The 13864-nt window shown below is 38.2% G+C and overlaps 1 protein-coding gene across 5 annotated transcripts in view; it reads left to right on the forward strand.

Annotated features, from left to right (window-relative positions):
* USP48 (ubiquitin specific peptidase 48) overlaps positions 1–13864 on the forward strand; it is an 84046-nt gene that overhangs the window by 30361 nt on the left and 39821 nt on the right. For 4 of the 5 annotated variants that reach the window (XM_072827941.1, XM_072827938.1, XM_072827942.1 and 1 more), the window contains exons 4-9: positions 2433–2560; positions 3256–3380; positions 3865–3973; positions 6041–6174; positions 6835–6917; positions 10764–10943. In XM_072827941.1, the coding sequence (XP_072684042.1) occupies positions 2433–2560; positions 3256–3380; positions 3865–3973; positions 6041–6174; positions 6835–6917; positions 10764–10943 (759 nt within the window). The remainder of the gene's footprint in view (positions 1–2432; positions 2561–3255; positions 3381–3864; positions 3974–6040; positions 6175–6834; positions 6918–10763; positions 10944–13864) is intronic. The other variant, XM_072827943.1, reaches the window with a different exon arrangement.

The raw sequence follows: 13864 nt of genomic DNA on the forward strand, positions 1-13864 counted from the left end.
AGGTAACATTGTGTGTAAAGGATGATTAATGTAAAATTGATCCTTTTTGATGTTTAGCATTATTTTGCTAAAATATAAATTTACCAGGGATATGACAGCTACATAACAAGTGAAAACTAAATTTCTGTTTTATAAAATGATGTGTCATGGCCTTTTGGGTATTGTGGCTTTAACATAATCTTGAAAAATCTCTCTTTTTTTAATTTCTAAGTGCATGGATTTTTAATATTTCACCAAAATTGTTCCCTCACTTCATTCTGAGTGCACATTTCTACTACTATTTTAATAGACACAGTGCAGTAGAGTGCAAAGGCTTTGTGTTGGATAATGATGGAATCTGGGTTCTGCTCACAGCTCAGTCACTCCCTTATTTTATACATGCGAAAGCCAGGGGCACTTGGGTGGTACAGTCGGTTAAGATTCTGACTCTTGGTTTTGACTCAGGTTGTGATCTTGGTCATTAGAACAAGCCCCACATCAGGTTCTATGCAGAGTGTGAAATCAGCTTGAGATTCCCCCACCCCCACCCCCACGCTCATACTTATGCTTTCTTCCTCTCTCTCATTTTAAAATAAGTAAATCTTTAAAAAATAAAGGAAAGCCAGCAGAGGAGTAGTTATTATTATTAATATTATTATTATAATTTTAAGAGCATGAGAATGGAGAAGTGCAGAGGGAGAGAGAAACTCAAGTAGACTCCACACTAAGTGCCAAACCAGTCACAGGGTTTGATCTGACAACATTGAGATCATTATCTGAGCCAAAATCAAGAGTTGCACCCTCAACCACCTAAGCCACTCAGGTGCCCCAGAGGCGTTGTTATTTTGGAGTTATAAGTATGGAGTGTCTAACCTGTGATATAAGAGACTTGCAGTAGAGATAAATTTACTTGAATTGATTGAGGGTCCACAAAACCTTAGTACCCTAGGAAGTAATATTTTTACATTTATTTTATAAACGAAATGTTGACTTCCTGAAAGTCACAGTTGTTAGTAAAGAAATAAACTATTCAGTGTCCAAATAGGAGACAGAAACAACACAATAGGTTTGAACATAAAGAACAAGGAATTACTATTTTATATATATGTATCTAAAGTTTTTAAAATTATTGTTAAGTAGTCTCTACAGCAGTGTGGGGCTTGACTCCCAAGATGGAGTCATATGCTGTTCTGACTGAGCCAGCCAGGTGCCCTGGATTAATATTTTTATAGCATACAGGTAGACTTTTTATTAATTTTTAAAAAACATTTATTACTTGAAGATTTCTTTGTAAGGAATCTTATTGAAGTATAGTTTGACAAAATACATTTAGGGTGTACTGCATAGTGGTTTGATAATTATATACAAGGTGCTCACCAAGAATACAGAATTATTAATAAATAATAAATATTAAATAATAATTATCTAAATATTAGAGTAATGGAGGATTGGTTAGTGAGAATTAAAGAGGAATTGAAGAAAACAAGAATAGGAGATACAGGGAGCAGCTGCTACCTCCAGGGCAAAAGAACAAACACCCAAGGAGGAGTCTCACTCCCCATTGCGCAAGTCTGAAATGACTTCTGAAGAATGCCCTGCACAGGCTCACTTGATGGCTGAAAAGGTCCTGGGCTGTTTCCTCAGTGGGGAACCCTCCTTGAAAGTGTGTACAGGGAAATCCTAGGTGTCAGAACCAGGCATCATAGTAAGTGACCTCAGAGGGTCCCTGCGGGGTCATTCACATAGTGGTCATTTGAGAGAACGTGCTGCACAAAAGACCACTTACCACCGTGCCACCAGAGGAGGTGCTGGAGGAAGTTGCTAGACGCTGTTGGCTGCCCAGGCCTGGTGGGGCATGCACAACTGAGCCCTCCAGTGCCCTCTGCTGACACGACTGAATGTTGCACAGGCTGGTGAAAGAGAGGTGGGCCTTAGCTGATGGATGTTATCAAAGAGCAGGCAATGCAGTGTGGTGACTGACACAGAAGATAATGCTCAAGTCCTTTGGGGCTCTTGAGATGCACATTTCTTATTTACAGTACCTTGCCCTGACCCACTAAAACTTGGCACTCTAAAATACTAGGAGCTTAAAATTATTCATTCAAGTTTGAATCGTATCACTGGCTTAATGTGTGGCAAGTTCACATTAGTGAGATTAAAGTATTTGGCCATCTTATGTAAATGGTAAATATAGCCTGCGGTTTTTATATTGCACTCAACATTTCAGTGTGATTTGACCCTAGAAAACTAGTCCTGGTTGCTGTTGTACATATAACTCTTGCCTCTAGGGGATGTATATGGAGAGTCATGGCGTCATTACTTCCGAAACAAATGTGATTACTAATTTGTTTCTATTAAAGTCTTTAAAAATAAGGTGTTTAATATTCTGTGAAGAAATACATATTTTAAATAAAAGTAGCAGTTTTTTAAAAACAACATGTATTTTCCAATAGATTATGAGCCTCAGACAATTTGTGAGCATCTCCAGTACTTGTTTGCCTTGTTGCAAAACAGTAATAGGCGGTACATTGATCCATCAGGATTTGTTAAAGCCTTGGGCTTGGACACAGGGCAACAGCAGGTAAGAACTTTTAAATTTTATTTATTTTTTTTAAAGACTCTTTAGAGTAAGAGAGCACAAGCAGGGGTGGGGCAGAGGGAAAAGGAGAGAGAGAATCTTCAAGCAGGCTCCCCACTGAGAGCAGAGCCCGATGCAGGGTCCAATCTCAGGATCCTGAGATCATGACCCGAGCCGAAATCAAGAGCTAGATGTTTATCTGACAGCCACCCAGGTACCCCAGACACTAATTTTTTTTTTAATAAGTGGTACCAAAGTGTTCTTTAGAATGTTTGTAGGAGGAAATTAAGTGAAATGCGCCTTTTTTAGAAAAAGATTTTATTTATTCATTAGAGGCACAAAGAGAAAGGCAGAGACACACGCAGAGGGAGAAGCAGGCCTCCAGCAGGGAGCTTGATACAGAACTCGATCCCAGGACACCCAAGATCATGCCCTGAGCTGAAGGCAGACGCTCAACCACTGAGCCACCCAGGTGTCCCATGAATTAGAGCATTTATTTACTGTCCATTTTACATTTTACTTGATCCGATTTCTGAAAATTACATATGTGGGCACAAACTGGTTCAGCATAGCTCTAGTCCTTATCTGAAAATGCTAAGTTCAAAATGGAGAGTTTCTGGAACATTTCACTTACTGCTGTTTGTATCAGAAGTCGAAAAGCAAGGTATTTTTCTTATTAATCCCAACGTGTGTTGTAGGATGCCCAAGAATTTTCAAAGCTGTTTATGTCTTTGTTGGAAGATACTTTGTCTAAACAAAAAAATCCAGATGTGCGGAACATTGTCCAACAGCAGTTCTGTGGAGAATATGCTTACGTAACCGTGTAAGTGTGTTTCAGCTTCCCGAGGTATACTGTATTCTAAGACTGTTGCTCGCCTGCTATCTGATTTTTCAGTTCATGTTACAGCTCTTGTGGGCTGTCATGGGGCCTGTAATATTTATACTAATTCATTTCCATGGGAACATGTAAACAGCTGACGTGGTAAATGTAGTTGAACTCATTCAGATGTTGAGAGCTGTGTGTGGTTGAGCTCTCACCATGTAATTTATGACTGTGTTGCGAGTTCAGAGAAGGAGATTGGAGTCCATGGAATACTGAAGTAAATGTAAAATTCCTCTTGAAATTTTTCTTAATCGTAAGCTACATGCCTCACCAATCACTTTGTTTTTATTTTTAATATGTAGCGTAAATAATTTCCCTGAAAGAAAACCAAGGAAATAAATGCGTCCTTCCATAGTTCTGAAATGTAATACAATGGAACTTGATTGTTTTCCCTTCTTAATTTTATCACTCTGTTTTATTATAGTTGCAATCAATGTGGCAGAGAGTCTAAGCTTTTATCAAAGTTTTATGAACTGGAGTTAAATATCCAAGGCCACAAGCAATTAACAGATTGCATCTCAGAATTTTTGAAGGTATTCAAATTTTGGTGTATGTTGTTTCTGCTCATTATCGTTAAGTACTATTCTGAATGGTTTTGTTATTTAATGGCCAAATTCATCATGTTAGCCTTTTCTACATATGAAGTGTCTATTTCTGTAATGATCTGGAGAAAACTTTGTAAATTTTAAAGTGGTGAAGCAGGCTATGTGTTAAAAACAATTTGGGGCAGTTTCAGTTATGTAAAGTTATGTGTTAAAAACTTGTATAATTAGGGAAAAGAAACTTGTATAATTAGGAGTGGCAGAGGGTTTTAGGAAATGTAAGCTCTACTACTACCAGGTTAATTTGAATTTGATTTCAGGAGAACGTGTGGAATGTGTGTTTGTTTTTTAAAGCACTACTGTGGTCTTCAGATCCTCCACTCCATATTTCTCCTTTCAGTGTATGTAGATGCATGTGGAGGAAGGGGGGTGGCTCCCTTTCTTTCTAAGTTAGAAAAGCTTTTAGGGGGAAGCCTCTTACCAAGTGGGAACAGGCACGTGGCATGATAGATGAGCTTATCCTATAGCTTCCTTTCTTAGCACAGCCGTTAGCCTGCTTTAGTCATTTACTGAATTCAGTCAGCTAGATATTGGTTGAGTGCTTAACTGTGTTCAGCCACTGATTCAGTGGTTAGGGATAACCCTAGTGGTTGAAACAGAAAACTTGCCCTACAACATAGTATTGTGGGGGACCGGGGAAGACAGTACAATACATCTAAGTAAAATATTTAGTGTGTCAAGTATTATAAGTGCCGTGGAAAAAAATAAATCTGGGAATGGGGATGGAGAATGTGGTGGGGTGAGAGTGGGATTGGTTGCAGTTAGAAATAAAATGACTGAAAGTGAAGGAGTGAGCCTTGTAGGAAATGGAAGTACAGCTGCTCCAGACAAGAATGTGCCTGGTGGTTTGAGGAGCAGCAGGATCTGTGTAGCTGAAGTGAATAAGCAAGGGGAGACAGATGTTGTGGAGGTAACCAAAGAGCATATCAGATGGAGCCTGGTGGGCTTTTGCTAGAGGCTTGACTTCGAGTGCAGTGAAATGCCATCAGGGAATGGTAAGCATAGGAGACTTATGGTCTGCCTGTAGGGGAGAACTGAGGGCCTGTCTTGAGAATTGGCTGAAGGTGGGATGGGGCAGACAGAGGAGTTGATGCTGGCTTTGACCAAGGGCTAGATAAGAAGGTGATAAGTAAGTAGTATTCTGATTTTTGATATATTTTCAAAGAACTGATACAGTTTACTGACTGGACCTGGAAGTGAGTCAAGGATTACTAAGCTTTGGCCTGAGTTCTAGGTAGGATGGAATTGCCAAAACTGCTCTGAGAAGGGCTGTGGGAGAAATAGGCCTGGGAGAGGGATTGGGAGTTTGTTTGGGGGTGTGTTACATTTGAGACATGGTTCAGGGGAGTTGGGGCTGGATGAAATCGGGATTGAGAGAGACCAGGACCAAGGATCAAGCCCTCAGACACTGAGAGGCTTAGGGAGGTAGGAGTTGCTGACAAAGGAAGCTGAGGAGGAGGAGGACTGGCCAGCGAGTTAAGAGGAAAAATTTAAAAAGAAACCACCAAGCTATACCACTGAATTTCTCACAATCTTTTAGCTTTACCTCATCAGCATGATTCAGTAATTTTAACTGTGTGATTTTTGTATATATGTAATTTTGTATTCTGGTGGCCATGTGTAATTTCAACCCATTTTTCATTGTCCTTAAGTTATTTTTGTTGCATCAAAGTACATAATGGTCTTTGTTTTTGGTAGAACCTGCTTTATAGTTCTTATAATTCCCAAAGTGGGATTATCAGGGAAAAGTTTTTTCAAAAGTATTTAAAAAAATTCTACATCTTAAGAGGCACATCAATTTTAAATCATTGCATACAAATTAATAATATCACTGCTACGTAGTACCTTTTATCTTACGTATCCTTCATTACTTATAGTGGCTTGATCTTCAACAGGTGGGGGGTCTGTTACTTGAAATTATTCTTTATATCATAGATTAGGATCTTTTTACTAATCTTTCTTCTAATTCTTTTAATATAATGTCTTATTTGTAATCAGGAAGAAAAATTAGAAGGAGACAATCGATACTTTTGTGAAAACTGTCAAAGTAAACAGAATGCAACAAGGAAGATCAGACTCCTTAGCCTTCCCTGTACCTTGAACTTACAGCTGATGCGTTTTGTCTTTGACAGGTAAATATGTTTGAGCAGCAGTATTTGTTCATTTGTTCATTATGGACTAATGTGGACAGATTTTACCATAGATCAAGTAATAGAACACTTTGAGACTAGATTTGGAAATGAAAGTTGTAAGTGGGACTTGTCATTTTGAAATGCCAATATTTCCTGATTTTATCACAAAATTCTTAAGGATGCCACCAATATATTAGTGACTAGAAATTAGTGAAAGAATCCTTGTTTTAATTCTATCAAAAACGGCAAAGGAAAACAAACATAGGTAAGAACTGAATTATCTTCAATGTTTATATAAGAAATAAATTCCTACTTGTTAATCCTCCACCCCTAACCCACCCCTAGGAATAGATTTTTATACTATAATTAAAGGAAATGTTTGCATGAGCACATTACTTAAAGCAAGGTCAATGGCTCTCTTGTGATTAAATTAAAACTTCTGAAAAGTTCGGCATCAACCATTTAAATTCATACTTTTAACCTATTTGCCACCAATTGTCACAGCACTATGTTGACTTCTAATTATACAAGTTTTTGAGTAAGATTGCTGAATGAAACTTACCTAGGTGCCATTGAGTTCATTAAAAATAGCTGATAGAGCTTATGCATTGTTTTATGATTGTTTTATATATAAATGTAATTAGCTTTCTTCTTGGTTAGGCAAACTGGACATAAGAAAAAACTGAATACGTACATCGGCTTCTCAGAAATTTTGGATATGGAGCCTTATGTGGAACATAAAGGTAAAACTTTTACCAGGCAGTGATAATTAAGATGCTCAGAGACTGTAACTTTTGGTCAACCTTTGAATACAGAATAGCAGCTTATAACTATTCTTTGCTAAACTCTGTCTGGGAACAAAGACTTTTTAAGTGAGCTGAGATGTTACTTCCATTTTCTTTTTTTTTTTTTTTTTTTTGTTACTTCCATTTTCCATGAGTAAGTATACCACAAAGATTAGATGGCTCATCAGTATCTACAAAAGAATATAAAGGGGAGAAGGTACTATACTGTATGAACCCAAAAGTGGTCCCTTAGGTCAGTGCCATATCTGTAATCCCTCATAAAATTAAATCTTTTTGAGCTGCCTCCATGTGTTTTTTTTTAACTTTTTATCAAAAACTTTTGTTGGCATAATTCCAATACTTACACTGTAATTCTTCCCCTCTGTGACCATTGATGAATCCTAGGATGGTGTGACATATTTTCAAGAAGAAATCATTGATTCCCTATTCCTCTTGATGGTCATCAGCTTACCATACAGGGCGGTGCTTAATAGAGAAAAACTTCTGGCCCTTTTGTTTCTCTTGCCCTAATGTGGAAGGACTGCTTCACCTCTTCCTTAGATTCATCTTCCTATTTATTTAATATAGAAATTACATCATAGTTTTTTTGTCTCTCTCCAGAAAAAGCTTCTGGAGGCAACTTAAAATAGACAAAAACCTTAAAAACTGTTGAAAGAAATCGTTGGGGGGCTGCCTGGATGGCTCAGTGGTTGAGCATCTGCCTTTGGCTCTGGTGGTGATCCCGGGGTCCTTGGATTGAGTCCTGTGTCAGGATCTCTGCAGGGAGCCTGCTTCTCCCTCTGCCTATGTTTCTCCCTCCCTCTGTGTCTCATGATTCAAGAAAAAAAAAAATTTTTTTTTAAAAAAGAACAGTCTTTGGGTTGCCTGGGTGGCTCAGCAGTTATGCACTTCCCTTTGGCCCAGGGCGTGATCCTGGAGTCTCAGGTTCAATGCTGAAGTCCCTTTGCTCATCTAATCTTTAAGAACCTGATATATGAAGACCAATCTAATACCACAACACCCCCCAATACTCTTTCTGTTGCTCTGTCCATGGCTAATCAGTTTTCTTTATGGTTTCATGAGGTTGGGGAGATGGAAAGGCTTTTTTTTTTTCTTTACTGGTTCACCTTTACTGTGAAGTAATGGGAGAGGGCTGTGGCAGAAAAAACAGTAGGTAGGTGAGTCTTCGTAAGCCCTAAAATGTGGACTGTGGACCAGCGCACAAGGCGAATGCAGGTGGGCTGTTTATATCGCTATTTTATTCTTTCTAATTAACCTAGAAATTAAAATGGGCACATTTAACTCTGGAGTTAATATCTACATCTAAATTCAGTACATGGGGCACCTGTGTGGCTCAACGGTGACCGTCTGCCTTAGCTCAGGGCATGGTCCCAGAGTACTGGGATCAAGTCCCACATTGGGCTCGCCTGAGAGCCTGCTTTTCCCTCTGCCTATGTCTCTTGCTCTCTGTGTCTGTCTCATGAACAGATAAATAAAATCTTTAAAAAAATAAAAATCAGTACAAGTACTGTGGGGTGCCTGGCAGTCTTGCTTGGAAGACCACATGCACTTTTGATCTGAGGGTTGTGCATTTTAGCCCCACATTGGTTGTAGAGATTACTTAAGTAGGAACTTTAAACAAGGCTCTCAAACCACTGAAAACTCAATCTTCTCCTAACTTATTTTTAATATGTATTTTTAGTTCAGCTCTTAAAAATTAAAGGAGGACTTCTTGTTTGTACTACTGTTGGTGTTCAGTTTTTCAGCATTTTGGGTTTATCCTTCATTCCAATTTGCATTCTAGACCTCCTATCTGCAGTAACTTTTTTTTAAAGATTTTATTTATTTATTCATGACAGACACACAGAGAGAGACAGAGGCAGAGAAACAGGCAGTGGGAGAAGCAGGCTCTGCGCAGGGAGCCCAACATGGGACTCGATCCCAGGTCTCCAGGATTACACTCCGGGCCAAAGGTGGCGTTAAACCTCTGGGCCATCAGGGCTGCCCTGCAGTAACTTATAAATATTGAATTAGAGCTTATAAAATTCTTATTGAAAGGGCTGCTGATGGCAGATTGTTTTCACATGCCACTATCTGAAAGTGTCTGTATTTTGTTCTTGAAAAATTTATTTCCTCTGATGTGGGCAGTTATTTTCATGCAGGACATTAGAGACTTGTTGTCTCTCAGGGCTTCTGTTGCTGGCAAGGAGTTGGTGGCTAAGTCTTTTTTTTTTTTTTTTTAAATTCTTGTGAGCAACACAGAGAGACAGATATAGGCAAAGGTAATACCAGTTTCCCTATGGGGAGCCTGATGCAGGACTCGATCCCACGATCTCAAACTGAGCAGACAGAGCTCAATCACTGAGCCACCCATGTGCCCCCTTAGTCTTTCTTGATGTGTGGCCTGTTTTGTCTGATTTTCTTCCTTTGGGTTTTTGGGGTCTTGCACTGTCACGCTTAGTTATTGGGGTAGGTTTGAAACGTGTTTTTCTTCCTGGGAAGGACAGTAAACAATTCCTTGTCAATTACCTCTTAAAATGTCGTTTCATTCATTTTGTTTGTCTCCTGAAATTCTGCTAGGTGTGGGTTAAGACAGTTCTCCATGTCCCCTGACTCACTCGTTGCTTTCTCGTTTTGTCGCTTTCTCCTTTCTACTTTGTTCAGCTCTATCTTCTACTTTATTGATTCTCCATTCAGGTGTTGACTTTGAGTTGCTTCAGTTTGGTTCTTTATCATATGATTGTCATGTTTTATCCTTTTAATTCTAATTATTTATTTAAACATACTTAAGTGTTCACTTGTCTGTTTTCCAGTAGCTGAGGAGAAAAATCCTTATGCGTTTTGTTCCACTGTCTGTTGGGTAGGCTGCCTCTCAGTTGTAGTGATGCATGTTTTGTGTTGCAGTGTGTGACCGCATGTGTTTGACAGAATTCACCTTCCTTAGAACCGTCACTCATCCCAGGACCACATGTAAATAAACTCTTGTGCACTTTTTAGACTTTGTAGGTAGTGTGAATTGTGGTAGATAGAAACATGAGTCTAGCATCTCAAGAACGTGTAATATTTGGGGTTTTATCTCCCTTCCTCCTCCTCCCCAGTGTCAGCTATAAGGCAGATCATTTTTTCCTGCTATTTCCTGTGCTTGACAGGTTTGTTTTCTCCACATTTCTTGAACTGAGGAACCCTAGTTTCACCCTGGGAGAATCTGGCTAGATTCCTCTCAAACGGACTTCAACCACTCTCTTTGGCCCCATGTGCATGTGCAGAATCATTCTAGATTTCTTAATGTTTTCTCTCCTGATAGTTTCTAGTTATCTATGCCAGTACCTATTTTGACAGCAATTCGCCTTTAATGACGTTCCTCCAGTTTTTCCTAAAACATTTTCTTGTTTTATTCTAGAAACAATAGCTTTTTAGTTTCACTCTCCCATCTGGTTAGTTTGTGTAATTTTGTAACGAGTAAGAGCAGCTGATACTTGCTAAGGATATAGCTGATAGGCAAAGTCTACAACAGAATAGCTTTGTAATCATGACTTGGGTGCCCAGAATGTCAGAGCTTTCCAGCTGTATATTTTAGAGAAGAAACGGAGAGTTAAGGTAGCGAGCTGCTTAAGACAGTGTCGGCTATATTACTGTGTAAAACTAGATTTTTTTTTTTGGTTAAGTGACGTTCTTTTTAAGGTGACAGGCCTTTAATTCTATGAGATGTGTAAACAATTTTAATCATTATAATTCAGACTGAGGATATAAGAAGAAATATTGTTCTGCAAACCATCTTTCACTTTATCCCTTTTTCTTTTCCAGGTGGGTCCTATGTGTATGAACTCAGTGCAGTCCTCATACACAGAGGAGTGAGTGCTTATTCTGGCCACTACATTGCCCATGTGAAAGATCCACAGTCCGGTGAATGGTATAAGTTTAATGACGAAGACATAGAAAAGATGGAAGGGAAGAAATTACAACTAGGGATTGAGGAAGATCTAGGTAAAACCTTTAAGTTGTGAGTGCCCTTTTAAAATATAAATTTTTCTTAATGGAAATCTTGGTACTAAATACTTAGGGCCCAAGATTGTTATGGGTTATCAAGGATATTTGCATTTCTTAATCACATAAAAAACATCTTAAGGAATTTTTCTCCCAGAGATGATTTTTGTAATAGTTCAATGCAGTTTAAAGGCAAATACTCAATTACCAGTTTAATTATGGATGGGATGGGGAGAGGATAGTGGATTTTAGGTGTAAAATGAACAGAGCAGTAGATTTAACATAGTAGGATTTGTAATCCTTTTCTTTGAGTTAGAAAATATACTTTGAGGAAATAATTTAGCAGGAGTCCTTTGCTCTTAGAATAGTGCCTACTCCTCCTTGCTAAGTATCATACCCCATCCCTCAAATGTGAGCAATGTATCTGGGGAGTGTTGAGGTCTACCCTTAGGAGTATTTGAATATCTGTTCTCCATGTTCTTGAGCCAGAGTACCCACTTACTCCCTAAAGAACGAATACGCAAGTAAGAGCTATTTCAGCTGAGCTTCTTTTCACTTTATTACCATGCTTTGATTTTTGGGTAAGGTTTGGACTGTGGGGCCTAAATAAGAGAAAAGGAATGGGAACAGGTATGTGTCTTCTGCCAGTGTTCTTGATGCATCAGAGCTACTTTCCCAAGGTTTCAGGGAGGAGCATGGCCTTTGGAGTTGGCTTTTGATGTGTATAAGGGAACCTTTCCACAGATGTTTAAGTGAGACCGTATTGTAATTTATAGAGAGTTTGTATTTTTAAATCATGATTAGGTGTTTATAGATATTCAGCAATGTTATTTCCTCATTAATAATCAGGTTCTTAGCATTTTCTTATATATATCTTTATTAGACTATTTCTCAGAAGAAAACAGATGTGTCTTTAGGTCTTCTCTACTGAGGTTTACTATAGGATTAAAAGCATTGCTAAGGTGGTCTTATCTTCTACATATAGATAGTCCTAAATTTTAAAACAGTTCAGGAGAAAGAGACTCCCTATCACCCTATCAGGATCCCATTCCATACTTTTAATGGCTCTTATGCTGTATGCAACATACACTATAAGTGTTATCTTTCGTTTTCTTACCAAAAATAGAAAATCCTTGTTCATTAAATTCTGTAAGTCTTTTATTCTTGTATTCTATCATGCACTTTGAATTGTTTTATATTCCATCTTACACAAAGTATTGAACATGTTGGGCTTGTATGGCTCATTCAGTTGAGAGTACAATTCCTGGTTTCAGCTCAGGTAACGATCTCAGGGGTGAGATCAAGCTCCACATGGGACTCTGTTCGGCATGGAGTCTGCCCTTTGCTCCTCCCCCTGCTTGCGCATGCCTGCTTTCTTCATAAAAACTCTTTTAAAAAATATTAAACATGGTAAATCTTAGTACATTTTAGTTTGAAATGCCTGACCTCCTCTTCACTGTACATGCTCATGCATTTTTAAGTCCACGGTAGTCTTCAAACTTTTTACTCCTGTGTTCTCTAAAGAATACTGAACAAATTTGAGTTCCTTGCGTGTGCATACACAAGTGGAGAGTAAGAGAGAATTCTAAGCAAGCTCTGCACTCTACCTGGCTCAGTGTCAGGCTCAACCTTAGAACACTGAGACCATGACCTGAGCTGAAACCAAGAGTCAGATGCTTAGCCATCTGACTGAGCCATCAAGGTTGCCCCTCCTTGCACTTTAAAATCCAATTTTTTTTAAAAATCATAATTTTAGCTACAAATAATGTGATTTCTGACTTAAATAGGAAAACTATTAAAGCATAACTCTTTTTAAGGACATCCAAATGAAATTAGAGTCAGTACCAACTTTTCAGAGACACATAGATGGGTCTTTCTTTAGAGCAGGACATTATTAACTGTTGCCCTTTCTTCCTTGGTAGTATTTCCACTATAACTGACCATATGGGATTTTGTTCTTATGGAATGTACTGAGGATGTCTGTAACCAGAAATCTCTAACTAGTTTTTTTGGATTGAGCTTTTTAAAAAATTTATAAATACCACCACATAATCAACCAATATAAATATGTTAATAGACTTGATTTAAACATAAAGCAAAAAAATTTATTGGAAATATTTCTTCTAATGACACAGCAAAAACCTTTATTTTCTGGGTGAGAGGTTATATCTTTTTTTTGTAAACTGGGCAGATGACTGAGAAAGGCACAAAACATGAGTGGAATCTCACCCTTGAGGCAGATGGATTTTAGAAAAGAACTTATTGAATCGAAGGGGGTCTGGTCCTTGATTTCCCCAGAACTAAGTAGGAACTCCTCTCCTCACAAGTTACTCTGGGATACACAGCACCATTTTGAAGATCACATTCAAGGACAGACTTGACATGGAAACACTTAACATGTCTACTTGCTACTGAATTCATAGATATTAGTGACTGATCTTTATGGTCATTAGCATTTCACTTTATTGAACATGCCATTTTGTTTGGGCAATTAAATCTAAATTTTAAGAATTATTAAATTTTTATTTTAATTCCAGTTGATTGTGTTATTAGTTTCAGGTGCACGATATAGTGATTCACCACTTCCATATGAAACCCAATACTCATCACACCAATGCACTCTTTAATCCTCAACACCCATTTAACCCATCTGCCTCTCTGCTCTATTCTGGGAACCATCAGGTTTATTTCTATAATAATCTGTATTTATTTTTATAATTTAAGACCAACATAGAAATACATGGATCAGTAATACCTTTTTTCTGTTTCTAGCCTTGTTTTTGTGAAAAATAGTACTTTCGTAACATCTTTTAAAAACGTATTATGGCACACAATGGAGTTAGGGTACTAAACCTGTTCAAATATTCAGACATCTAATGGGCCTCCTGAATTTGTATTACCTTTTGGTGTTTTAGATCCCT

This window comes from Canis lupus, chromosome 5 (genome assembly GCF_048164855.1).
Source record: "Canis lupus baileyi chromosome 5, mCanLup2.hap1, whole genome shotgun sequence".
NCBI lineage: Eukaryota > Metazoa > Chordata > Mammalia > Carnivora > Canidae > Canis > Canis lupus.